Source organism: Caretta caretta, chromosome 3, assembly GCF_965140235.1.
Source record: "Caretta caretta isolate rCarCar2 chromosome 3, rCarCar1.hap1, whole genome shotgun sequence".
NCBI classification, from domain to species: domain Eukaryota; kingdom Metazoa; phylum Chordata; order Testudines; family Cheloniidae; genus Caretta; species Caretta caretta.
In genome coordinates, this window is record NC_134208.1 from 150,047,878 (window position 1) to 150,074,742 (window position 26,865).

Genomic DNA, 26,865 nt, shown 5'->3' on the forward strand with positions numbered 1-26,865 from the left:
AACTGGGACATCTGGTGACCCTACTAGTTCCTGTGGTGACAGAGTTCTGGTTACAATCAGCCAGTAACTAGACACCTCCGGGAACAAATGGATCTCAACGGATCTGCAGCACAAAGAGGTTGGGAGCAGCTTTGGGGTTGGGGGAAGAGTCCTAACTTTCTGATGCTGTTCTGAGCTGAACTCCAGAGAGACAGGGAGAACAAGTGACAGGAAGAGAGTGACACAAAGAGAGAGAGACAGAGACATGGAGAGGGATACGCAGGAGAATGAATGTGATGGTGAACTGGGTGTTTGTGTTCATTCTCCTGAGCTGGACAGAAAGAAGAACCCACTGGGGGATTGAGGGAGCCTGCTCCCCTGTAATAGGTTGGCTTAGTGTACATGTAGGGCCCATCATTTTTGGTTTTTATTTTATTTAATCTTTCCCAGGAATTTGTTGGTGTTTATTACAACAACAAGAACAGGTGAAAATCGGTGGAAAAATGTATTAATTTTTCTGGACAAATATCAGGGTTTATTCTGGTGGATGGAAGGACAGGGGAAAAAGTATTCAGTAGATTAATGCTTCATTAATGGAATTCAATGTGGTTTGCTTCAGAACTAAAACAGAACTCAAAACACAATGCCACCTCTGAGTTTAAGAAAACAATATATCTCTAGTCCTCAAATAAAACGTTTCATTTGAATAAACAGTTTACTGTTGTAGACTTAGAACTACTAGCCTATAAATATTTACATGTAATAATTGTGCCGCATCATTTGCAGCGCAAATTTCATCCTTTTCTCCTTTTTGTATTTTTAAAACTTTTGAATACTTCCTTGTGTTCTGAAACCTATTCTGATATAGATTTTCATTTTCTTCCCATTTTAGTGTGTCAAGTCTTTAAACCGTTATCTGCTAACAGCTTGAAATGTGTATGTGGTGGGCGTGAGATTCATCACTATGTTCAGATGCGCAGGCACTTCAGAGCTTGCATGCGTGCCTGTTTGTTAATTGTGTGTATCTTCAATCTAGACTAATACACAGCCTTACTTCAACAGGCAGCTTTGCATATCCACCCAGACAAATATATTACCGTAATACATATATCCCGTGCAATATATTGTATTTTCCTAATAAAACAAGGGGTTTTTTATGTATATTTGGATGATGAAAAAGGAGGGTGAAAATCAGAAAATAAACAAATAATAGTTTTTGTAAAACCTGGGATTTTTTTGATAATAATCGGTTTAACCTTATGTACATGATATCATGGCATCAGTGAGTTATCAGCACCTACATAAATGGATCATGTCTCCTCTGAGTGGCTCAAACCCATGAGGATAAATGCCCGCAACTTACACTCGATAAAGAGTTTCCCCCTTAATTCATGTATATGGGACTTGTGCTTTGGGTACTGAAGGCCCCAGGGTTTGCTCCCTGCCATGGAGTCTATTTTCATGTGGCTCAGATTCATTAAACCCCTAATGGTGTCCCCTCAAAGCAGCTGCCTGTCTCAGGCATTCTCACACCTATTGAAAGTCACAACCATTCAGTGCTAAAAAAAGGCTCCAGAGTGCCAGGCCTAAGCCTAAAAATCTCTAGCCACAGAACAGGTAGCACAGCAGGTTAAATTTCCTTCACAGCCTCACCCACCAATGTATCTCAGGGCTGGCTCTAGGTTTTTTGCCTCCCCAAGCTCCGAGAGGGCAACTGCTCAAGCAACAAAAAAGAATGGCTGGAACACCGCCCCTGGAACTGTTCCACCCCAAGCACCTGCTTGCTTTGCTGGTGCCCAGAGCCGGTCCTGCCTGGGGGAACCAACCTCCAAGGAGGAGGGGATCTCAGTCACTCTGGCCTCTTACGAGGCTGCTAGCAACGATCCAGTTCCCCGGGTTTGTGAGCTGAACACCTGCCCGCGAGGAACGGGTCTGAGACCCGCCACGCTCATTTCACTGCCTGGCGATGGGATGGGATGGGAAAGACTGTCTGGTCCCGCCCAACCTGGGGAGGGGGCACAGATTTTCCTTTCAGCCATCCGAAGTCCCCCCCCACCCTGAAGTGCACCTGCCCTCCCGGCAGAGCCTTCCCCAGCCCTGCTTCTCCCTTGCACGTGGGCGGGGGTGTGGGGTGTGCCTCGCCCTCCCTGGGCTCCCCGACAGCAGCGGGAGTGGCCGGCAGCAACCCACACAACGGTAGGGGTGTGTGTGTGTGGGGGGGGGGGGCTCTACGGCCCCCCAGCCGCCCCGCTCCCCCCCCCGCAGGGTCCCTCAGACCACGTGCCAGGCCCCGGGCACGATTCCACCTGTCGTCCCGCCCGCGCTCGCCCCAGCAGCAGCCGCGCGTCGGGGCCGGGCTGCGGCGAGCTCGGCGGCTCCCGCGCACGGCGCAGGCGGGGCGGCGCGCGGGGAAGGGGCGGGGGCGGGGGTCCCTCCCGCGGCGCAAAGGGAGGGAGGCAGCGCGGCGGCCGCAGCCTCAAGGTGACACTTCTCCCCGGCAGAGGGAGAGAGAGGAGCCAGGGCGGCCGCGCTCCCCGCCCCTGCCCCCTCCTCCCACCCCCGCGTGCTCCCCGCTTCTCCGCCTCCCCCCCCTTCCTCCCTCCCTCCCTCCCCTCGTCCCCTCTCCCCGCCCGGCTTCCCCGCTCAGCCTCGGGGGCTGCGGCAGCCCGGGCACTGGCGAGCCCTGCGGCTGGAGCGCCCGCCGCGGCCCGGCTGAGCGCGCTGTCCATGGTGGGGCGGCTGGGCTGCGAGCTGCCGGCCGCCCGCCCAGCGCCGCGGGGCTTTGGGGCCATGCCGGGCGCGGCGGCGGCGGCGGCGGCTCCCCGGCGTCCCCCGGCGCCCCGCCGCTCGGCGAGCGCCTGGCTGGTGGCGGGATAATGCGCCTGCCGGGCGCCAGCGCTGGCCAGCTGGGAGGCACCGCGCCGGGGGGCCGCCCGCCGCCCCGCCACCATGTCCCCTCCAGCCTCGGCGGCCGCGGCCGGCGAGAGAGGCAGCAGCACCTCGGCGCCTCCGGAGGAGGCGGAGGGGGCCCGAGAGGAGGTGAGGACAGAGCGAGGTGCCCGCCCCGCCGGGCGGCGGCTTGGGGCTCACCGGCTGCATGCGAGCGGCTTTGCATGGCACGGGCGGGGCAGCGCTTGAGGCTCCGCTCCGCGGGGTCCCGCCCCGGCTCTGAGCGGGCCGGGGCTTTGCATCCAGGTACGGCAGCTTCCGCTCGCGCCAGGGGCCGGGCTGGGCTCGGGCGCCCCGAGGGGAGCAGAGAAGGGCACCCCGCAGTGCAGCCCCTTTCCGGATCCTGGCTCACTCGGGCCCGGGCCGGGGGATTCCCGCTGGCCGGGGGAGGAGAAGCTCTTATGGGCGCTGGGGGACGGGGACCAGCTGCGAGCGTTGCGGGGTGCAGACCCCCCGGGTGGGGGCGATGGCTGAGAACTAGGAAGGACGGGATGAAATTGAACAAAGGGAAAGGTAGGCTGGATGGACGATGCTGGGGAATCCTCCCTCCACAAAGGGCTGGAGCCCCAGGGCCTGGCACAAGGCAGTAGAAAATAGACCTATAGGGATCCCTCCTGCTCTGGTTCCCCGGGGACGGACAGGAGGAGACCTAACGGGGCTTCCCTTGATCTAACTTGTATGGTTCAGTGGGTAGGAGATAGTTAAGACTGGCCAATGGCATGGAGCAAATTTTCCATTGGCGTAAGCATGTGCAAGTAAACTGTAGGTAATGGAGTCCTGCTTCTTATAGCAGCTGCAAATTTAGGCTGAGGGGGTCTCTGTAAGGGACTGTGCCAGAGTCCGGTGGGTAGCAGTGCGGACTTGCCACAGCTAGGGGAAGCCCTTGTCTGGCCGCTGGTCCCCCTTAACCCAGTTACCTCACACCTGACAGGGCAGGGTTAGCCAGTCTGTGGGTGTGAGAAGATCTATCTAGGTAATCACCATCCATAGGAACGATCTAGCTCTTTCCCTACCTACAATCTAAACATCCCTCTCTCTATTCTCACTCTTGTTTCATTCTGTGCTTATCACCATGGTAGGTGAGCCTGTACTGCTCTGAAGTGGAAAAACCAAACAAACACAGGGACTGAAAAGCTCTGAGGGGAGGCAGGAGATCTGAATGCGGGGGGACATGCATGGGTTAGCATGGAAGGGTTGAATGTTTTGGGAGGCAGAAGGAACAGATGAAAGCACCAGCTTGTTGTTCCTGCCAAGGGGAAAGCACTGGGCATTGACCTGAAAGGTGTTGGCTTATTGCATTAGAAGGAAGTTGTGGTGCCCAGTAAGAACATGGGAAACCCTCTTGGCAGCGTGCCGGGGGCCAGCATATAAGTGCATGATTCCCCCTAAAGGAAGTTGGACTGGCCCTGGGGAAGGGGGGTTGCTGATGCGGGGAAGCTAGAGGGATTCCCCAGCTGCTGCTCCATGGGGCGCATCAGGGATTTGGGATGCAAGGGAGATGCAGCTGCTCTTCGTGGGCTTTTGCGGCAGTGGGGGGCGGGGGCGGAGATTGAATGCTGGGGAGGCATGAAGTGCAGACTAGGGCAGGCTAGGAGCCATGTGCCCCCTGGCCCCAGGAATGCTGCTGCGCTGTAGTCATCTGGATGGGCCTTCTTGCAGAGCCCAAGCATCAGAGACGGAACAGCAAGGAGCTATATATATGTGCTGCAGGCAGCCAGAGGCACGGGGGATGCTGGGGAATCCTTTTGTTTACCAGAGAGAAGCATGTTCACTTATTAGAGTCCCCAGGAAATGAAGGGATGCTGACCAAGATGACCCACCAGTGATCTGTGGGGCAGTGCCATATTGTGAGCATCTGTCTGGGGATTAAATACTCTGGTCTTCTAGCTGTGGGGTTGGTCCTTGCCTGAGCTATCTGTTCTTGGAATACACACAGCCAGAAATGCAGTTAGTCAATACTGTGGGAGAGAGTGACTCCAGCTGTTCTTAACAGCCACAAGCTGAGTAGGGGTGCTGCTGGGAGGGTGGGGTGACAGTTGTTGGCTGCTGCATAATCCCAGTATTCTCTGCCCTCCATTTACTTGGGAGGCACACATGCACACACTTTTCTAAAAACGTGTTTAATTGTGAATGCTTTCGTGGGAGATTCGAGCACCATCTGGAGCAGGAAAAAGAGGGAAGGACAGGGAAGCTATGCAAGTGCTGCACACACAGCTCTGCTGCTGCCCTTCACTCCTGACTTGCACCCCTCCTGCTATTCCAGCCCTGGGTTCCCTGCACACAGCTGTCCTGCTGACCCACACTCCTCCTGACCACCTTGCCCCACTCCCATTCCATGACCATTAGTCTCCCAAGTCCAGGGCTTCTGTTGAGCAGATACTGAGAATTAGAGCCAACTGTGGGGTGATTTTGTATTGTAGGGAGATGCTTACCCTGGGTTGGGACAAGGTAAACCTGAACAGCCAGGTCCCCAGAGGGAAGCTGACTGTGATGCTGCCTCTAAGGGAACTGAGTCGTGTGTGCGTGTGTGTTTTTAAACCAACAGTGTTGTTTTCATGTAACCATAGGGACTGGTGAATGGTGCTGGAATGAGAGCCCTGGAGAATGACAGCCTTTATGTGTAGAGCAAGTCTAACATGAGCCATGCCAGAGTTAGCATCCCTCACACATGCCGTCCCCTGCCTTGGGGACTGTGAGAAGATAGTCTAGCCTTTGATCTGTCTGCTGAGGCTGCCAACAAGGATGTCAGTATAATATAATCCAGTTCGGGCTGACAGGAGTGTTTGAGTCTGGGACCAATAGTGCTAAATGCATGAGCTACTCCACTGCTTGAGCTAAAGGAGTATTTCCCTTAGTCAGCAGCTATAGTAGGCTCTTATCTCCTTATATGGAACCTCCATTAGAGAAGGACAAAGCCCCTTACTCTCTTAGTGTGGATTACACAGCCATGCTGGCGTTTTTCACAATGTAGAAAGCTGTCCTCTGGGAACCAGGTAGAGATACCATGTGTTCATTTCACATAGGTACCAGACAGCCATCACACTGTGGTGACTTTTGATCCCTACCCATCAGGCCAGACCTGGAAAAGCAACATATCCCCTCAAATGCCCAGTCACCACAAAGGTTAGGTGGAAGCATTGCTGCCTCTGTACAGAGCCTGTCCGAGGCCTCAGGTCCTGCTGGGGATGGAACATTCTTGCCCTGAGATTGGCAGGACATGCTGCTGCATTCACTGTTGACAAAGACCGAGCCCCTGAGGAACATGCCCAGCTCCCAGCTGTAGGTGACCCGTGGGCAGAGCCTGTTGGGGACACTGGAGAGAATGACAGGATACTGGGCAACATGGAGATGAAAGTGAGGGGAACTACAGTTGCTCTGCCCTCCTTGATTGTGCGTTGCATGGTCACATCCCATACAAGGGCACCGATTTCCCCGAAACCTGGTACAATTTCGGCCACTGCTCTGTGTAACCCCAAGGCTACCTGAGGGCTGGAGGGAATCAAAAAAATTCCTGTCTGCCATATGCAAATTGGGCTGAACCAGTACCACTTAGCCATGCAGTCCAACCAGGGATGACTTTGGCCCCTCTCCCTATCACACTAACACCCAAGCTCTAAGACTGCGGCCTGGTTCTGCAGAACCCAGTGCCATCCTATCCACGCTGATGAGGTATAAGTCAGATTGGATTCGCTCAGACATCCATTTGTGGCAATTCCAGCCTGTCCTCAACCCCAGCAAGCACTGAAGCCTGGGAATAAACTATGGGTACCTGCACCCATTCTCAAGTAACTTCTGTGGGTAGAACAAACCCTCCCCACATCCCTGTGTAATCTGGAAGCCGTGGTATCACTGCTTGAGCAGGTTCCCTGCAGGTCTCCCTCTGTCCGGGATGCACAGCCTTCCCCGTCCCTCTGCAATTGGCAGCACTGCCAGCCCTGGGTGAGCCATATGTTTCCTCTGGGAAGCACCACAGTGAGGGTGTAGGGATGTGGGGCACAGCTGCAGGGTTTGCTCAGATGGGGGCTGACACCCGCACTGAGTCAGACAAGGGACAGCCAACCCAGGGGCCAGCCCATTGAAGTCAGTGGGGTTTCCCAGGTGTGACCCTGGGCAGAATGTGGCCCCTCCAAGTCTTGTTCTGGGGATTTGCTGCTGCAGGGAAGGCACAAGGCTTATTATTCTCTTATCTGATGTAAGTAAATCTGCAAGGCAGAGCCATGGAAACTGCTGCTAATGACTCCCAGCAGATTAACCTGCAATGCACTGCCCCTTTGCTCCATGCAGGAGCCACCTGAACCCCACACTGGTGCCTTGGGGCTCATGACTTCAGCATTTTGGAGCTCTGTCTCTGGGACACATAACCCTCTCAAGCCCCTGGCCAGTCCGTACTTGGATGACACTGGAAAGCTGAGTGGTATAAGGTCATGGAGATGGACTGGGGGGCAGATGCATGTCCAGAGATCGAGGATGTTCTTTGCTGGTGAGATGGAGGACAGGTGGGAAATCCTTTTCCTAGCTCCCTTGCAGTTGATCTGTTTCTCCTAATGTAGCCATCACATTGGTGGGGGGAGGGGGATGTGTGTGGAGGAGGGCAGCAGCAGGGAAGAACTGTTGGTGCAGAGTTGGGCATGGGTTGGGTCCATTTAGGGGAAAGTGCAGGAGCCCAGGTGGCAGGGAACAGTTTGGTCGCTTGTTAAGTAGACGGATCATAGACATGGGCTGTTTGGAAAGAGTTCTGATCAGAGCAACAAGTCGTCTACAGAGCTCAAAGGGGTTCTCAATTGGCTCTGTATTCAAAGTTGGAGCAGCAGTGAAGCTAGGAATGGAAAAGGGCTGATTAGGCCATCCAGCTGGACTCCTGGGAGCTGGGTTGTCCTATACAGCCCATTCTGCAGGGCTCCATATGCTGGAGAAGGGGATTCCCCAGATCGCAAGGTCAGGGAACCTTTCAAAGAGTTTAGTCCAAACGATGACTAACAGTGTCATTTTGTTCCTCCACCTCCTGCTCTCCATGTTTCTTTCAGTCACTTCACTGCCAGGTATAAGTTCTGCTTCTGTCAGCTCCTGCAGCAGCCTGTGCAAGTGGAGGAGAGGAAGACAGGGTCCGTTCTGCCTCAGGCATCAGTAGCAGCATTGACCGCTTGCGTTGGATTTCAGCGTCTTTAATCTCGGTGATGATGTCAGAGGCAGAACCTGGGTGAAGTAGCTATTGTTGTGTCAGGGCATGGGAGGTGAAAATAGTAATGTCACCCTTTGCCCTTCCCATCTGAGCATCTCAAAGCACTTCACACATATCTGTGAACTCAGCCTCCACAGCCCACTGGGTTCAGGATCATTATTCCCATATAGAGTGGGAAACTGAGGCACAGCGAGGTGAAGGGTCTCGATCACGATCATGCAGTGAGCCAGTGTCCGAGCCAGGGATGGAAGCCAGGAAGCCTGGCTCCTGTCTGTTAGTAGTAGAAGAAGGTGCAGGTGTAAGAACAGAGTTGCTAAGCACACCGGGATGTTAAGTAGTGCAGCCAGTGGAGGATGCTTACAGTGAACTCAGCTAGAGGGAAACCCTGTTTACAATGAAGTAGGGCAAACTTCTCGCCTCATTTCATTGTGCTGCAGTGGGCAGATCGCGGCTGCACTCGTAGTGCAGTCTCCACTCCTGAGAGAGAAGCTGTTCTGGCAGTAAAAGGATTTCCCCTGTGCCGGCTTCTTTGGTGTTCTGGACTTTTCCATATCGCCGGTTCTCTCCCTTAAAGCCAGGGGCCCAGAGGAAGGGCCCCACTTCCTTGGTAGCCCCTGCGGGCAGCTCTAGCAGAATTTCCTCTGGGGTGATAGCTTTGGAGTTGTTGGTCTTTCACCGAGAGTAAATCTGCAGTGTGAGGAGAGTGTGTGTGTGTGTACAATTTGTAGCAGGGTTACTGTGACCCTGTAAAGCACTGCAGTATTTAAATGCTGCGTAGTCCCAGGAGTAGGCTGATGCATGGACTAGAGCTCTTCTGAACCCAGCTCCTGGGATAAAGGCTTTGCCTGCAGTGCTTCTGATGCCCTGGATAGGTAACTGCAAAGGGCTTTGCCTTGGACTTGCCACAGAGCTACCTGGAAGCTTCAGCAAGTGGTGTCTGCCTCCTGAGCAGGGCAGACCACTGAGAGCATGTCACACCCTGCACTGGCCACCAGGTGAAATTCAAGGTGCTGCTCACTATCCCCAAAGCCCCACATGGCCTGGGGCCCATCTTTCTCCAGGATTGACTCCCCCACCCCAATCTGCCAATACAGCACATTGAATTATCTGGTTGATTCCTTTTCTCTGTTTGTGAGTTACCTGCAGACAAGGCCTGATTTCTACAAATGTGCTCATCATTTCCCATTGAACCCCACACAAACCTTGAGATTAGCATGGACCTTAAAGATCTGCCAGAGGCCGAGGGTCACCCTGCTCCAGGGCCCTCTGTGCTCTGATGCCCTTCCGCATTACGGGAGCTGTCCTGCTACATCATAAAGCAGACTCAGGACTTCTGGGTCAGGCTGTGCCCCATAATCTGTAAGCGGGGAGCTGGGGAACACCTCTTGGGTGGCCCCCTTCTGCACTGTGAAACCTCCCGGGCTGCGAGGCTCCAATGGAACTACTCTACTGGGGAGCTGGAAGAGGGAAGCAGAGGGCCCTGGAGTTCCTGGGATGCTGCAGGGCTGCCAGGGAATAGAGGACAAAGGGAACTCCTACAATTCTACAGGGCAGGCTGAACTAGGGAGCAGAGCATAGGGGGAATCTGGGAGATCTTGTAATGCTGGGCAGGGCTGAGCTGGGAAAACGGGCATGGGGGTGGGGGCAGAAGAGAAAGCCAGGGAGCTGTTGTGGCTGCACTACAGGGCTGAGGAGCAGAGAGGATTCAGCAGAGCTGTGAACAGGACCTCCCACTAGTGTTCCCTTCCTTCTTTCCTCTCTCTTTTTGTGTCATTCTTTCACTCCCTGCCTCCTGAGCCCTGCAGATGGAACACTGATGCGATTCTGTGTCGTGATTCAGAGAAGGGCTGGGACTTGCTTCTGTCAGAGCTGAAGCTCCCAGCTCCATCACACACAGAGCCAGCCCCCAGCTTTTTGTGCTCAGGCTGTTGCCTGGAAACTAGTTCTGCCCAAGAGACCCATCCCCAGGCTCTAGAACCCAGCCGGCCCCTCCCTGCGCACCCGGGGAGTAACTGGCGTTCTTTGTACTCCAGGAGCAAGAGAAACACAGGTTCTCGATGGAAACGTGAAGGGTTTTATCCAGCCACCATTCCCCTCACTGCATGCATCCAGGCTGCATTTCTCTTTGATGTTCTACGCGCAGCGCTCTGTGTTCCGCTCATTAAAGGCACACTGCTAGGGTGGGAATCTCACTGCAGCAGAGTGAAGAAATCTATGTTCTGAGCCAAATCCAGGTCCCACGCCACTCAGAGGCAAAACTCCCATTGGCGGCAGCAGGAGCAGAACTTGGTTTGCAGGGTCACATTTTGGCAAGTTTTAGGAGGAAGGATCAGCGTTTTGGAGACCAGGTTGGGACTCACGTTCTAGCCCCAGCTTGGGGGAAAGGGGTTGTGGTTAAAGCACTGGATTTCTAGATTCTGTTGCCAGCACTGCAAATGATTCATTGTGTGACCCTGATTCAGTTCCCTCCCTATTATGTGCCTCAGTTTCCACTCTCTCTGGGGTGACACTGGTACTGACCCAGTTCCTGGGAGGGTGAGGGGGTTATGAGACTGAATTCATTAGTGTCTGTAAAGCATTTTGGGATCCTTGGATGGAAGGGGCTAGAAGGTTGTTGTTATTGAAACAGCAGGGCAGTGGCTGTGCCCATTGAGTTTGCATGCACACTGCTGACAGTACATTCATTCACGGTGCACCAGGACAGGGGAAGCACCCCAGGGTAAGAAGCACAGGCACAGGTTCCAGTTGGTGAGGCTGGACCCACAAGTTCTACATACAGTGAGCTTAGCTAGGTGCACATGGGCAGATCACAGTTTAAGAGCAACGACGGCCATGGGCCAACTTTTCAGGTTTGGTAAATGGTGGGAGACGGTCATTACCTGTGCACCATTACCTGTGCACCTCCTCATGGCACAGCATGGCACTGCATCCACCCAGCCTCAGTTTCCCCAACAGAATTTCCAGCCGGCTCTGGTGGCTTACATAGCTCAGCCCTCTGGCCAGGTCACCACGAAAGTCCATTCCCCCTTCTGGGGTAGCAGAATCCAAAGTTACAGTCCAGAACAAACACCAGATAAAGGTGTCTTTGTCCCAGCTGGGTCTAGTTCTGAGCTCCTACAGTGTTATTTGTTCATCCCACAACCCACGTCGCTTCAAGTGAGGCACCCCCTGCCATGACCTGGCTTAAGAACCATCAGTGTGTCCCAGGTATATCCAAATAGTCCCGCGTCAGGATCTCCCTTCCCTGCAGGGAAGCTCTGACAAGCAGTAGTCTCATTCAGTGCCTCACTCCAACTACTTTTCTTTCCCCAAGTGAGAGCTGTTGGTCTGATTTCCTACCCAGGCAGCCCCTAACTGAGCCAGCGCTCTTTTTAGCCCCTTCCTTCAGGCCTGATATCCACTATAGGAACAGCGGGGGTGGGGAGGGGGGGTGGGGGGGGGAGAGCTGAGTGAGCTCCCAGTAGGCCGTTAACCCTTTCCAGGTCGGTGTGGGGCTTGTAAGCCTCCTGACAGGAGTCACAAAAGAATTTAAATGCAAATGGCTGATTCTAGATAAACCTCATCAGAGACCCAAACAAATAACAGCAGCATCAGTGGGTGAGTACACGGATACCACTGTCCATCATGTGGACCAATACTGTCTCATGATTTCCTTGTACTCCCGCATCTATCTGTCTGTATCCATCTTCTGTCTCTTGTCTGATACATAGATGGTCAGCTCGTTGGGGCAGGGACCATCATTTTGTTCTGTGTTTGTACAGTGCCTAGCACAATGGTGTTCTGGTCCATGACTCGGGCTCCTGGGTCCTATGGTAATACAAAGAAATAATAATACTAATGGAGAAGGTTTATCTAGACGCAGCTGCTTGCCTCATGTTAATACAGAAGAACCAGGAAATGAAACTAGCGAGGAGAAGCATACATAGTGACCAGACAGCATCAGTGCAGCCAAATCAATGAGGTGTTAAAGTTTCTGTCCATTTCAATAGCCTCAGGTGCTGTCAGCAATGCAGGGAAGGAATTGAAACAAATAGGGGATTATTATTTTGACTGTGTTGCTGTAAATAATGTTTTAGAGTCCTATCACATTCCTCATGCCAAAGCACGTCGTGGATTGGGCATATGAAGGGACTGCTCCCCTTTCTGCTGAAATGCAGCCACCTCTGGGGTGGGATGCCACAGCCATACTCAACCAACACTATATTTTATAGGAGGGGAAGTGAATAAGAACACTATTGTACACTTACAGGGCCACATATCATCCAGTCCTCAAAGTACAGGGACTAGGGCACCATTGGAGATGTTGAGAGGGAGACAACAAGAAGAGAAAGGGAATATTTTTGGCCAAGGGCACTAGGGCAAACCGTGATTCTTAGAAAAAGTGTAGTGGGATCATCCCTGAAGATCATTCGGGGTCATGTCTGTTAGGGGCTCATCCAAATATAGAGCTATTTACAAACACTGTCAACTGCAGGGAGCTCAGCTTCCCTATCACGGAAAAACAATAACATAGAATTGCTGCACAAGTTCAGGCCAGTGGTCAACCTAGCCCAGTAACCTGTCTGTGACAGTGGCTAACAAAGACTGTTTCATAGGAAGGTGCAAGAAACTCTGCAGTGGACTTTTATGAAATTACCTGTCCCCAGGTGAAGTCTCCTCCTATCCCTATCAGTTAGAAGCTGATGCATGCCCTAAAACAGAACAGTTTCTATCCCTTCTATTTTTGTCTCCTCTCTAATGTAACCCTGGATGTTTTCATTATTCACATAAATGTCTCATTCTGCTAAGCTCTTGACTTGAATTGTTATGTCTTGTAGCAATGAGTTCCAGAGGTTTAATTGTGCTTTGGGTATAAAACCTGAGGCTATGTCTACATTACAGAGCCTATACCAGCATAGCCCCATAGTGTAGACACAACAGATGCCATCAGAAGTTTTTCTGCTGGCATAGTGTAGGAATACCACCTCCCTGAACGACATTGTCTATGCTGACCAATTTTCAGAGTAGCAGCCGTGTTAGTCTGTATTCACGAAAAGAAAAGGAGGACTTGTAGTGTTAGTCTCTAAGGTGCCACAAGTACGCCTTTTCTTTATGCTGACCAAAGCACTTTCTGGCAGCATACCTGCATCTACACTGGGGTTTCTGGCAGCATAGCTACATCACTAGGGGGTGTGGTTTTTTCACACCCCTGACCGATATTGCTATGTTGGTATAAGTTTTAAATGTTCACTCCTTTGTGGCCTAAAACATGGAGAAGAGGAAGAGAACTAAAGACATTCACACGTTGTAATAATAATGGACAATGCATCAAAGCGTCTCCGCTTGCATAAGCTAGAGGAGAAGAGCAAATCTAGGATCCCAACACCCCTTAATGACTGCTTTGCTAGCAGCTCACAGCTGGGGTCCCACATTCTGCCTCCACTTGTCTTCCTGGACACTGCTGTGTTATTTGATGTGCATAGATTCACGCCCCAACTTGCTGCGCAATAACTTGCCCTAGGAGCAACCCCTCTAAGTAGGGTGAGGCTGGACCAGTGCTTGAATGGGACGTCTTCCAGAAAGTGGTGTAGGTTCTTCATGGGGAGGTGCTCTTCCTGAGTTGTTACCAAACTCCTAGTAGCATGGCGTTATGAGGCGCTGTGTTTTAGATGGGGCGTAAAACTGGTATCCTGCCCACGCCTGTTCGGTAAAGATCCCCGAGCAATTTTCTCGAGAAGGGTTTTCACCCCAGGGGCATAGCTAAATTCCACGGTGCTTGAGGGAGGGTAGGGGAGTTGCATGCTAAAGGCCACTGTTGCAGTGATGGGGGGAAACTTGCACATTAGAGGTTACTCTTGCAGTTCCAGGGGTGTTGGGGAACTTGCACGTGTGAGGTCACTGCCATAGTGCAGGGGAGCTTGCACAGTAAAGGTCATTGTCGCAGTATGAGAGGGTTGGAAACTTGCACTCTAGAGCAGCGCTTCTCAAGCTATTTGATGTGAGGGACCGGCAATTTTTTTCCCCAATGTGCACGCAGACCAGCAGCCAATGGCTCGGTCCGCGGACCACCACTTTGAGTAGCATTGCTCTAGAGCACTGATCCGCTTGCAGTGCTATTTGTGTCAGGCATTGTTGGAGGAACAGCCATAGGGGGATTTACAACCTGTTGTAGCTCTCCCAGAGAAGGGCCTTTCCTGCGGCTGGCAGGTTAACAGCTGGACTGCCATACGTGCAGACAGCTGCCCTGGGAGTGGAATTGCTGCTCAGGGGAGCACCTCGCTGATTTATACTCATGGCAGGCAGCGAGGAGTAGGGGAGGCAGCCACTTAGCCTGGGGCTGGAGCCTACAGCAACAGTGAATCATGGCAGAGGCTTGCAGGCAAGCTGGGCAATTACCGTTCCCAATCAGAGGTGGGATTGCCCTTTCCTAGGTGTGCTGGAAGACATGACATTGGCTTCAAGTGACAGGGGAGAGGGAGGGATCCTGACTTCTCTGCGCTTTGATGCTAGTTCATGAATGGAGCAGCGAGACCACAGTCAGTCTGGAGGGTGGGGGGTCATATGTCCATATCTTCCAGGCAGGGACAGCATGGTCTGTTCACATTTACTGGGAGAGGAGGGCACGTGGCAACCCTGGAATGGCAGGAAGTGGGCACCGACTCCCAGTGCGGTAGCCAGAGGCTGCCCAATATGGGAATTGGGCATCAGTCACACAGAGCATCATCCCGAGACGAAGCACAGACCTCTGGCCCGTCTCGCCAGCCAGCTGAGAGGATTATCCCTGAGGAGTAACCTCTGAATGGGATCTGTTGCCTCTCTGAGGACAGCAATCTGGAATTAATTCTTTAGCCAGTTAATTGCAGGAGCGACTCAACGCTCTGTTCAGCGGGCTGGCTTTCCCCTTTCTGCTGCAGGCTATTAACTTCTCCCCCTGTTCTCTCTCCCTCTCTTCCCCGGTTCTCCTGGGCACCTGGAGCAGCAGCGACCGGTGAAGCAGTCCCTCAGTAAGTCCCTCTGCAGAGAATCCCACTGGAAATGCCTGCTGCTCTCCCTCCTCATGTACGGCTGCATGGGAGCTATGACCTGGTGCCATGTGACCAAGGTCACCCGGTTGACCTTTGACAGCGCCTACAAGGGCAAGTCCATGATGTATCACGATAGCCCCTGCTCCAATGGCTACGTTTACATCCCCCTGGCCTTCCTGGTGATGCTCTACGTGGTCTACCTGGTGGAGTGCTGGCACTGCTATGTCCGCAACGAGCTGCAGTACAAGGTGGACGTAGACAGCGTGCACGAGCGGGTGCAGCGAATGCAACAGGCCACCCCATGCATCTGGTGGAAAGCCATCAGTTACCACTATGTCCGGAGGACTCGGCAGGTCACCCGCTACCGCAATGGGGACGCCTACACCACCACCCAGGTGTATCACGAGAGGGTCAACACCCACGTGGCAGAGGCAGAGTTTGACTACTCCAACTGTGGGGTCAAGGACATCTCCAAGGACCTGATGGACCTGGAGAGCTACCCAGCCACTCGGCTCCGCTTCACCAAATGCTTCAGCTTTGCCAACGTTGAGTCCGAGAACTCCTACCTGACCCAGCGCGCCCGCTTCTTCACCGAGAACGAGGGGCTGGACGACTACATGGAGGCCAGGGAGGGGATGCACCTCAAGAACGTGGACTTTAAGGAATACATGGTGGCCTTTTCAGACCCAGACAACCTGCCCTGGTATGTGTCCCACTACGTCTTCTGGGTGGCTGCCCTGCTGAGCCTGTCCTGGCCTCTGCGGGTGCTGAATGAGTACCGCACCTCCTACGTCCATTACCACGTGGAGAAGCTCTTTGGGTTTGACTTTGTGGCAGTAACACCAGCTGAGGAGCGTTCCTTCTGCAGGAGGATGCCCCGTGTCAACACGGTGGACAGCACTGAGCTGGAGTGGCACATCCGGTCCAACCAGCAGCTAGTGCCCAGCTACTCAGAGGCCGTCCTGATGGACTTGGTGGGGCTCTCCAGCTGCACTAGCTACTCTGCTTGCAGGTACGGGGGCTACCGGCAGAACTGCGAGCGGTGCCACAGGACTATAAGCAGCTCGTCCATTTTCTCCCGCAGCGCCCTGAGCATCTGTAACGGCAGCCCCAGGATCCCCTTCAGCAGCAGCCGCTTCTCGCTGGGCCGCCTCTATGGCTCCCGGCGCAGCTGTCTCTGGCAGAGCCGGAGCGGGAGCCTGAATGAGCAGAGCTGCCCGACCGAGCAAACCCGCCTCTCCAGCCAGGTCACCGTGGAAGAGGAGGACCCTCCTGCTTACCAGGATGCCCTCTACTTCCCCGTCCTTATCGTGCACCGCAATGAGGGCTGCCTCAACCACGACCACCGTCACCTCCATCGGAATGGGTCCTGCATGGAGACCTCACTGTGAGCGGAGGGCAGCAAGGATCTCCCTCTTGATCACCGTGTCTCCAGGCACAGGGACTTGGGAAGGGAGGGGATAGCCAGGAAAACAAGGCACCAGTGCCCCACTCAGCATGTGGGATGGAGAGGTCACTGCTTCTTGGTCTCCAAGGATAGGCTCAACAGCTGCTGCCTTTCCTCCCAGCCACATGGCCCCTTTGATGTCATGGAGGAGGGGGTGGCAGCAGGATGGGTGAGCAGCAGCACCACCTGTGCATGGCACAAAATGACAGACCGATGACCAGATGCAAAAAATGGTAGAAAGGAAAGGACTGAAGGAGGGAGCTGGGTGCTGTAGTTTCAAGCTCGGACTCGAAAGGCCCCGGCTGGCTGGAATAGTGCTAAATGACAACTACCACCCACCGCCCTGCTGCATCCGTGACCTCTGCCCCTCTCCCGCAGCGCTGCAGACTTACTCTCCCGCAGAGGGGTCCCACATGGGGCCAAGAGGATCAAGGTCTGGCAGCACATTCCCTTTGGAGCAGCGATTAACTCCTCATGCGCCAAAGATCCTGGGGCACCCAGGCCCATAGAGCTGAAGGGCAGTTTAGAGGAGATGCTTAAAACCACAAGGCCAACTCTTTCCCCCCTTTTTTTGAGACTGTGCTCCGACTGTTACACTGTCCCCAGCTGCTGGGATGGGCATCGCTGCCAGATGGCTCCTTAGAAAGCCTCAGCACTCCAGGGCCAAAAATCGGCATTCCCTAGGTAAAGCTTAAAGCCAAGTACTTTTCCATTTGGGGTTGCAGAAAGCAGGAAGCAACAGGGAATATACCAAGGAAAGGCCCTACCTGGCATTAGAGTGCAGTCACAGCATGAAGCCAGAAGGTCTAGCAGGAGAAGGCCCAGCCTGCAAAGCAAACCAAGGAGACCTTTGTGTGCTGGGTGCCTTCTGTGAGCCAAAGACACCCTATGTGGAAGGGGTGAGTTGGGCAGCTGGGGACCCCGAGGTCTTGAAGTGAGTGAGGTCTAGTCATAATTAATTCAGCCAAGCAAGGAGTCTGGCATCCAGGGAGGTTCTGTTAGGTTCAACTGCAGTTTACCTATGAATAATAGAAGAGCAGGTTGGCGGGTCTCGGGGAGAGTAAATATTACATGAAGTCAAGCTGGCTCCAGGTTCCAGTAACTAATACGAAGGGAAGCTGGGTTTGGCACAGAGTTCTGAGGGCAAAGAGAGGCTGGAGATAGGAGAGAGGTGGGGATGTAGAGAGGCCCAGAGTTTCTGCTGTCCATGCTGGTGAAGGGAAGGGCTGCTAACAATCTGAAACAATGCAACCCCTTTGGCCCATGTGGTTACAAAGAGGGCTCCTCTCAGCATGATCCTCAGCTCCTGCGCTCCACGCTCCTCTCTGAAGGGTTTCCACTGGCTCCTTAGGGGACTATTGTATGCAACCTGCCCAACAACCTCTTTAGGGTGCCTCCCTCGTAGCACAGACCAATGGGCAGAATCCTCTGGCTGGCTGAAAGGTGAACGGAAACAATCCCATTGATAATACTCCACAAAGGCCATGCTTCCAGGTTCCGTACAGAGTCTGCGAGCAGGTTTATCAGAGGTAAAAGAACCCACCAAGCCCTGAGGGCAGGAGCCAGTTCCCTGGGAGCAGCTAAACACCGGCAGTGGTGGCATGAATGCAGCTCCCTGCCCCGCTGTGGGTGGCAACAGAACCTTTAACTCAGGTGTCTGCAGCAGGAAAAACCACACCAGTTCACCTTTCAGGTCCCAATCCTATGATGGGATCCATGTGAGTGGCCCCCTGCATTAACATAGAGCCCCATTGGTCAGTGTGGGTCCACCTATGCAATCCAATAGCAGGATCAAGGCCTAAATGGGTCACTTTCTTTAAACTTCTCCCTGAAACTAGTGCGTGTGGGTGAGATCTCCTGCTAGGCTGGGCTTGTGGGTGAGGCCATCAATAGCCAATCCTACAAACTCATGCTCCTGCAAATGATCCTTATAGACATGAACAGTCACTTGAAGTCAGTGGTTCTACTTGCCATGGGTCAGGGTGGCAGGATCAGGTCCTCAGAGAGCAGCAGCAGTGGCCACACGAGGCATTTCTTCTACGCTAAACTACAGAGGGTGGTTAGAAATAAGGGGATTATTTTGGAAAGTGCTCAAGGAAACCCAGGCTGGCCCATTACCTGGCTGCAGTAAGTTGCCTTTGTCCCACGGGCACATCATACTGGGGTATGAATGCCACCGTTTTTGTAACCCTGGAACGGACTGACCACAGTTGCCCGCCTTTCACCACTTCACATGCACATACCTAGAGGGATCGGCGTCTCAGCAGGCTCCCAGTCCTGCAAACCCTTACTCATGTGAGGAGTCCTTACTGGAATCAATGAGGCTACTCGCATGAGGAAGGATTTGCAAGATCGGGCCCATAAATATTTGGTGGTAGGAGGGAAAAAGGAAAAGTAGTCAAGGCTGAACTGTATTTTTTGTAGAGATCTTTCAAAATCTGTGCTAGGATGTGAGAAAGGGGTGATGAGATAGTGCCTCTTAGGCCCACAAGCTCTGGGCTGGTTCTGTCTGTATTGCCTTCTTCATTAGAACATCACCGCACCTCTTGAACTCATTATAGGCTCACCGGTTTTCCTAAGGCCCCTTTTCCATTCAGCTAGCTGATCTGTGCCTGTTGAATGGCCAAGTTCTGGCCTTGGCCAGTGATCCCCACAGTCCCTGCTGTCCACCAGCCCTGTTGCATTCCCATCATCCACCATGGCAGAGAACGGCATGGAGCAACTCCCACCATTAGCCAGCAGCAAGCTTTGAACCCAAGAAGCAGCATGGTCATCCACTGCTTGAGCTAAAGGAGTAACTCCAGTAGCTGGCAGCAGCAGTAGGCAGTACCAGGTTTACAATGGCACCAGAGGTGCCATGGAACCGGGCCCATGCTCAGAAAGGGCCCTGGCCTGCTCCGCTTGCACTGTGCCCCAAAACCCTGCTGGCTCCCCCCGCCCACCATTTGCTCCTCTTGGCCTGCCTGCCGGCTGGCCAAGGGCTCCTCTCCTCTCCATGGCCCCATCCCCTGTTCCTCTCAGCCCCTGGCCAGACCCCAGTGCACCTCTCGCTCTGGGCAGTCTCTGCTTCCCACCACCTATGGCCTATTGGGTGTTGGGGGGTGGGGACGGCTGTGTGGCGTGGCATGGTCCCACCCCTGAGGGGAAGGGGTACGCTGGCAACACAGGGCCGGGCAGGCCACTGTGTGTCTGGCAACTGTTGGTTTGTAAATAGTGCCCTGCACTGGGCTGGGCGGAGGGGGGCCACCCCTGCCATGCCATGCCCCCTTGCCCTTGGCTGGCCCCTCGCTCTCAGGACCAACCTCCCTGCGCCATGCTCCATTGCCCTCATGGAGGCCCACAAATATGTTTGGTGCCGGCCCCACAAAAGGTTAATCCGTCCCTGGCAGCAGGACATGTCTATCCCTCTGCAGATCAGCTACAGAAAGGAGACAAGTAACACACACTGAACTATGTGTTACATTTGGTTCAGCCAGACCTCCCCCGGTCCATTTCTGCATGTAATGCTGCTGTACTGTTTCACTGATGAGATCTCAGTGCCTGTACCACTCCCTGTATCCCAGCCCCTCTCCTCAGTAATGCTGTTGTGTTGGTCGCTTTCCAGAATCTGACCTACTTTTAGGGAATTTCTCTAATAAGAATTAATACTTCACTAACTTCTCCCCTCATTTCCAAGATAAAGATCTTTCCCCGTGTTTCTAACAGGACCTGAGACTGTTGGAGCTGAAAGAATTTTAAACATCTCATTGACTTTCCCCCCATCGCTGATGAAGTTTATTCTCTGTCCTTAGGCAATGAAATTAGGCTGGTCAGTTTCACACTTTTTTCTAGTCAGTTTCACTTGTTCTGCTTACTAAAACAAAGACTTTAACTGAAACTTTTTTTAAACCTCATAGTTCCATTCAGATTTTGTCTTGTCAAATTCCCCTCCTCCCACTACAGAACCTACATTTTGGGCTTAAATGGCCGTGGCCCTTTAAGAACTGGTAGGTATAAATAGCCAGGCCCTAGGCTATCCTGCTGTTCTGTTTCCATTGTTGTCTGCACGCTATGCAATGCTTCTGCCAAACCCAGACCTGGTAGAAGTGGCTACAGCTCCACTGGCTCCTCTTATACCAATTGACTTTGGCTGCCAGTGCCTCATTCGCCTCTCACTCAGGGCCCAGTGCAACTCCTGTTAATGTCAATGGAATAGCTCCTAGTGACATTAATGGGAGATGATGGAATGTGCCCTTATGCCTTGGTAGAGGAGTATCCCCACTGAAATAATGGAGTTAAAATGGGCTGTGACTGGGGTACATGAGAGGGGACTCAGGCTCTCTTGTCCTTCCCCAGCTGTTCCATTTTAAAGCTGCTCATGGCTTAGGTTAGGCTACACTTGCCATCTTTCTGTGGCCAGGTGCCTTAGATCCATACATTTATCACAGGGGTCGGCAAGTCTTTCAGTTCTCCTAGGGACGGGGGAGCCCACAGAGCAAGGGCAGGTTAGAAAGGTTTACTTACCCACATCCTTTATCGCCAGTAGCAAAACTCTGCTGCCAAACACTCTGCCCATGTGCTTTGTCCAGTCCCTGTTCACACCAAGATTTTTTTCCCCTGGGTTCAGGTTCATCTTGGTCCTTAGATAGCTCCATTTTCACCCACACCACCCTCAAAGTGTCATTGGGGAGACTGTCCTACCAGCCAGCAAGACTAGGCTTCCTCTAGATGCTGCTGCTGCTGACTTGGCCAGAGGCTCTCTACAGAATGATGGGAGCCACCCACTGCCCCAGCACCTGGGACTGAACAAACTCACCCCACAACCAAGTTCATGTTTCAAACACAGCGTCCCCAAGTGGCACCATTAGGCTCGCTAATGCTGCTGGGAGAAGTTTGGCCCCTCTGACTGGAATTCTCCACCACCAAAGCCTGAGCCAAGGTTGTCCAAGATTGCTTGAAGCCCCTCCAAGCTCTCATCCCGCCTACCCCTCTGTGGACTGAGGTGTTGCCTCTACAATGTCCCAAGCCCCTGCCAGCCCAAGGGAGAGAAAAGGCAGGTTCAGTAATCAAACCCTGGACTCCCACAGAGCAGCACTTTTACTGGCCCCACTAAGCCACTGCTGATTTGGGGGCACCTTTAATAGTAACTTGACATCTCATAGGCTAGCCCCCGCTTCTTCAGCAACAGGGAGAAAAGCTGCCATCTGGAGTCTGATCTCCCACCATGAACTCCTCACCCATTTCTGATCCCCACTTTGAGAGGAAGGCAATTAACAGCCCTATCTCCCCTTTCCCCTGCAAATCTTAGGGCTAGCCCTGAGCCACCCTTTACCTGATGGTGTTGGCAGCGCACAGGGAGGGCCAGGTGCTAGGATACATGGGGAAAGCTTGTGCCATAGAGGGAGGTTAAGCACTAGGCATCTCAATCTGATGAGGAAAGGGCAGGCGCAGCCTGTGTGTGTGCGTGTCTCTGTGTGACCGCACCCAACAAAGCCTCTAACCAGCTCGGCTCTGCAGCCCAGCTGCCTCCTCCCTGCTCTCCTGCTGTTAGCCCATTAATAAATCCAGCTGTCCACTTGAGTTAAGATTCTCCTCCCCCACCAGATAAGAGATTCTCACTGGGTAGTGGAGGAGTCCCCTGGGCTGGGGGGGAGGAAATGCTGAGATCAGACATGCCAGTGGCCAATTAATCCCTTTGAAATCCAGCAGCTTCTCCAACACGCTGCCTTTTTTCTAAGCGCTGCCCTAAGGCAGATGGCAGCATGCAGGGCCAGCTCTCCGGGGTATCTGCCCATCACCCCTGCATCCTTCCTGCGTCCCTTTGCCCTGGCTGAGAGTCTGCTGAGCGGATGATGACGGGAGCAGTGCAGCCGCCAGCCAAGGCACTGGTACACACTAGAAAGTACCATGACGGGAATGGTCACCCAGCCCGGGTTCCGAGGGGGATGGATCAGAGCAGCCCCATCTATATGGGTCTCATCTGACTTTCCTGGACCCCACTGAGAAGGATGTGGGGAGGGAGGAACTCCATCCGCTCTCTGGTTCCCTCCTCCCCCAGTTCTGAGTTACAGTGGAGCCAGGCATGTGCCTGGCCTGAGAGTGTGAGCAGGGGCTAGGACAAGCCCTTCCAGCCCACACATTTCCCTCCCTGGAGCAGGACAAGCCACGGTCATGTAGGGAGACCTGGCCGCCGACTCTAACAGCATAGTGGATGTGCCATGTCTGGGCATGGGAGCAGAGCACAGCCAAGGGCCTGAGGGGAGCAGGGATGAAGACAGGAGATGGCCTGGGCTGAGGATGAGAAACCTAGAGAGGATGGGCTTGAACCAGGGACTCACAGCTGTTGCCGCCCGCCCCCTAGCTTCTGACAGGCCTTTTAGTCCAGCCATGCACCTGGGGCCTCAGCTAAGAGTCCAGTGCACCCCCCCTTACACCCATATTCTTATCCCGGGGGGCTTGGGGGAGAGAACAGCAGCATCCAGAACTGGTGCATGGGTTTATGAAGGAGTGAGGGGACTAGTACATGTGTGTTAAACATGTATTAAACAGGAGGAACGAGGAACCTACTACGTGTCCAGTCAGGCCCACATGAATGGGGAGATGTTTTAATTCTCCAAGGGGCACAAGTTATTTACGCTGTCAGCACAAAGCACCAATAGGGTGATCTAAGTGTGAAAAATCAGGGCAGAGGGTTTGGGGGGGGGGTGGTAATAAGAGCCTATATAAGAAAAAAAACCCAAATATTGGGACCGTTGCTATAAAATCAGGACATCTGGTCACCCTAAGCACCAATCCTCCAGTCTGTGTGGCAGTAACCACCACTAGCATTTCACCCCCTCCCGGTTAGGATGGGACCCAGGGACCCCCATGTGGCTATAGGCTTAGCAGCATTGTCTGAACTGGCCAGGTATCCATTCTCTCTGCAGCCTAGTGTCTGATCTCAGCTATGTCTGTGTCGGTGATGGTGATTCCTTTGGCAGCTCGTTCCATTGCCCGTCTGCTCATCTCATGATAGCATGTTGCCTGATATCTAACTTGAATTCTCCCTGCTGTATCTTAATCCCGTTACTTCTCCTCCATTGACTAATGAGAGTAATTGACCCTGCTTCTCTCTGGAACATCCCTTTCTGTATGAACAGACATGTACTGTCTCTCTTCAGCCTGCTCTTCTCCAGAGCCCAAGTGCCCACTTCTTCCAAGGTCTTATTATGCAGACCATGTGCTTGCTGGACTGTGCAACCTTTTCCTGTCCAAAGATTCCTTCCTTGTGTCCTAGCCCTGAAGAAACCCAAGCAGGGAGAGGGGAAAGGAACAAAGCAAGGAGGGGCTATTATCCTGCAAGCTAAGGCTCATCTCAGGGCTGATTTTCCCTCTCCCGACAGCTCAGCAGATCGCTGCAGAGTGATTTTGCTCTCCGTGTTGTAGGTGCCTGGCGCTGTTCTCCCTGTACATGTGGAGAGCAGAGTGGCCCCACCCCTACAGCCCAGATCAGAACATATCCCTTAGTGAAGGTTAGGAGCACGCTGGAGCTAGGTTGCAAAGCGAGGGAGAGGGGAAGGGTAAACTTTTCCCATCCCTATCCCAACCATTGCAGTCTCCCATACACTGGGGCTTGTTCTCAGCACAATGCTGGACACAGCAGGCTTTTACCCATGGAGCACGATGCTTGAATGGGACAGCAGCCAGGCCCCTTCTTTTCCCAGCACGTGGAACAGCTAATGCAGTATTCAAAGAGGATAAGGTTAAATAATACTCTTGAGCTATTTTGCATTTCCTGTTGCTGCCAGGCAAGAATCTGTCAAGTAGTGTAGGCCCCAAGGTTTGGCTTTGCTAATTAAAGGGTGTGTGTGTGTGTGAGTGAGTGGGGTTCAGTCAACCCTAATCTGAATAGACACATTGCCATCATTTTAGCCATTATCATTTTTGCCTTTGAACCTTCCCCAACAGTCCTGGGTTCCCAAGCCCTTTGCTAGTGCAGTGCAAGGAAGCGAAACTGACCAGCCTCGTATCATTGCCTGTAATGCCAGGCCTCAAACAAACTCCTGATGAGGACAGCAGGTGAATTTTCAGAATGTTTGTTCAGGTTTAACAATGGCAGGTGCTGTTGATAAGGCAGGGAGAGGAAACTTCTCTGTATAGCTAATCACAAGCATTCAAATATGAATCAGCTCCCCCCCCCCCCGATGCATAGCCTGGCTTAAAAATGATAGGATTTTAAAAAATAAATACATTTGGGGTTCTTTTAATCTGCCTTTAGGTCTTTGAGCCTTTACAAGTCACATTTTCAAGCTCTTCTCCCCAACCACAAGGACTTAGAACTTCCTTTTTTCTTTAAATGAAAGCTGAGACCCTCACCATATAACGTGACTCCCAAGAGCTGGAGCTTGACGAAGAACACCAACAAACACACACTGCTTTTAAGACGTGATTCTTGACAATCCAGCGCTGTGCTGACGACCAACAAATTTTCACTATGGAAAACGTAGAGGCTACTGTTTGCTTGACTTTTTTAAAAACCCCTCTTTGCACCTACTACTCACAATCCAGAGAAATAGCCCTTTGCTGCCCTTTGTTTCCCAAGTAATTAGTTAACTTTTCATCTTTTGTCCGAGTTCCGATTAGGCTGAAGTAGCAAGTGAGGACACGGGTGATTTTGCTCAACTCGCTGTCTGGGAAGCAGGCGGGGGGAAGGGCACTGGAATGGATATGCTCAGCGGGCGATACTCTTTAAGAAGAGCAAGATGGCTGACACTGTGCATGTGAGTGGCCTTTACATGCAGGCCCCTGTTCTGCAACTAGCTTTACAGGAGTGGGCCTCTGCACCAACGCAGAGTCCACTAGGGGCCTGCCTGTGGGGATTCAACCGTAGGATTGGGGCCTTAATCTTTAAGAAGACAAAAAGGGTGATAAGCCAAGTAGCACCTGGTTTCAGGGGCAATAACAGTATAAGATCTCCCCTCTGATTTAAGTATTACTCCAATGGTGAAATAACATCCTTGGCCTTTTGTTCCAGCCGTTCAGATTACAACCCTGGTCATTTCACAACCCTGGTCATTTCTGTTTAATTATCACACAAGTGATATTTTACAGCTGTCAAGTTTAAAACCAGGCAGTGGAGCTGCTACTGTCCTGCAGTATACAGTGAGAAGTGCAGTATGTGTGGTGGAGATCTGAAACATTACTGCACCAGCCAGAATTCATATTACCAAACCATGGGCAGCCATAGCGCTCCATACTGAATGAATGCTTTCTTTTAAATTAAATTAGTCTTTGTTGAAGAAAATAAAATATATGGCTACCTGGCTCCATGCTATCCAATACATGGCCTGTGATTTAAACATCAGGCCAGTTGTATATTCCAACTGAAATGCACATGTTGGCATAGAGTTTGCATAGCCTGGATGTGTGATGTGTTGGGTCCTATACAGTTTGGAACATAGGCTGCTTGTTTTTTCTCCTCCCCCTTGTGGGCACTGCTAACTTCAGTGGATATAATGGGCACTTTGGAAAGAAGGGGAAGGGGCATAGCCAAGGTGCAAGTAGAAATTAATTGGCTGTGTTCATCCTTAGTTGTAACTCTGTTGAAGCCGGTGGAGCTACGCAAGGGTGAACATGGCCCATCTTCTCCACAGCTTCACTTGCCCTTGAATCCAGCCTAATCAATCCCTTGCAATATTTATTTTATGCCTGGAATTAACATTGGGATTTTGCTGAATAAATCACCTTCCAGAAGCTACCTGGTCTTCACTGAGCTTGTGAGATCCAGGTATCCCTGTGGCCAACCTGTTGTCAGGAGGTTCTGCTCTCCTCCCTCCATCATGGAACCTAGAGTTACACTTTGAAGGGGAACCTTATGCCCAAGGATTTGATCTTGTGAGCTGCATCGAAACAAACAAATTGACCACTGCCACCTAGGGCCAGGAGCCTTCTTCTCCCCAACAGCAACTCTTTCCAGCCAGGACATGGCATTTTCCACAGCCTTCCTGCCTACAAGTTCCAGGGTCTAAACTAAACTTGGAAGAAGCCTCATGTACTTCCCCTTGTTCTCTCCATGCCTGGTCTGTCTTGGGGGCAGTGTCTTTATGAAGTCCAAGGAGATCATCTTCCTGCAATCCAGAGCCAGTCTCTACCAGCAGGTACATCACCCACCTATGCAACACTTTTAAGACCTAAGACTTTTAATGGGGAAAATGAAACTTTATGGGAACACATGTGCCCTTCCAGAAATATTGCCAGTTCTTGGAACTTTGGGGATTTTGTAGCTCACCCACTGTGATTAGACTTTAGTGGACTTTGCAGAGCAAACACACACACACACACAAGGATCG

General features: G+C 52.6%; 1 protein-coding gene across 4 annotated transcripts in view; it reads left to right on the top strand.

Annotated features, from left to right (window-relative positions):
• Nucleotides 1-2,847: 2,847 nt before the first annotated feature.
• The window catches only part of TMEM151B (transmembrane protein 151B), a 29,908-nt gene continuing 5,890 nt past the window's right edge, over nucleotides 2,848-26,865 (top strand). The window contains exons 1-2 of one of the 4 annotated variants that reach the window (XR_007355708.2): nucleotides 2,848-3,018; nucleotides 15,066-17,457. Coding sequence is in view for 2 of the 4 variants with exons in the window: in XM_048843511.2 (XP_048699468.1) it covers nucleotides 2,929-3,018; nucleotides 15,066-16,502 (1,527 nt within the window). In the remaining 2 variants the exon portion in view is untranslated. Of the gene's footprint in view, nucleotides 3,019-3,052; nucleotides 3,175-15,065; nucleotides 20,556-26,865 lie in introns of those variants that run through there. The other 3 variants (XR_007355709.2, XM_048843511.2, XM_075127025.1) reach the window with 3 other exon arrangements.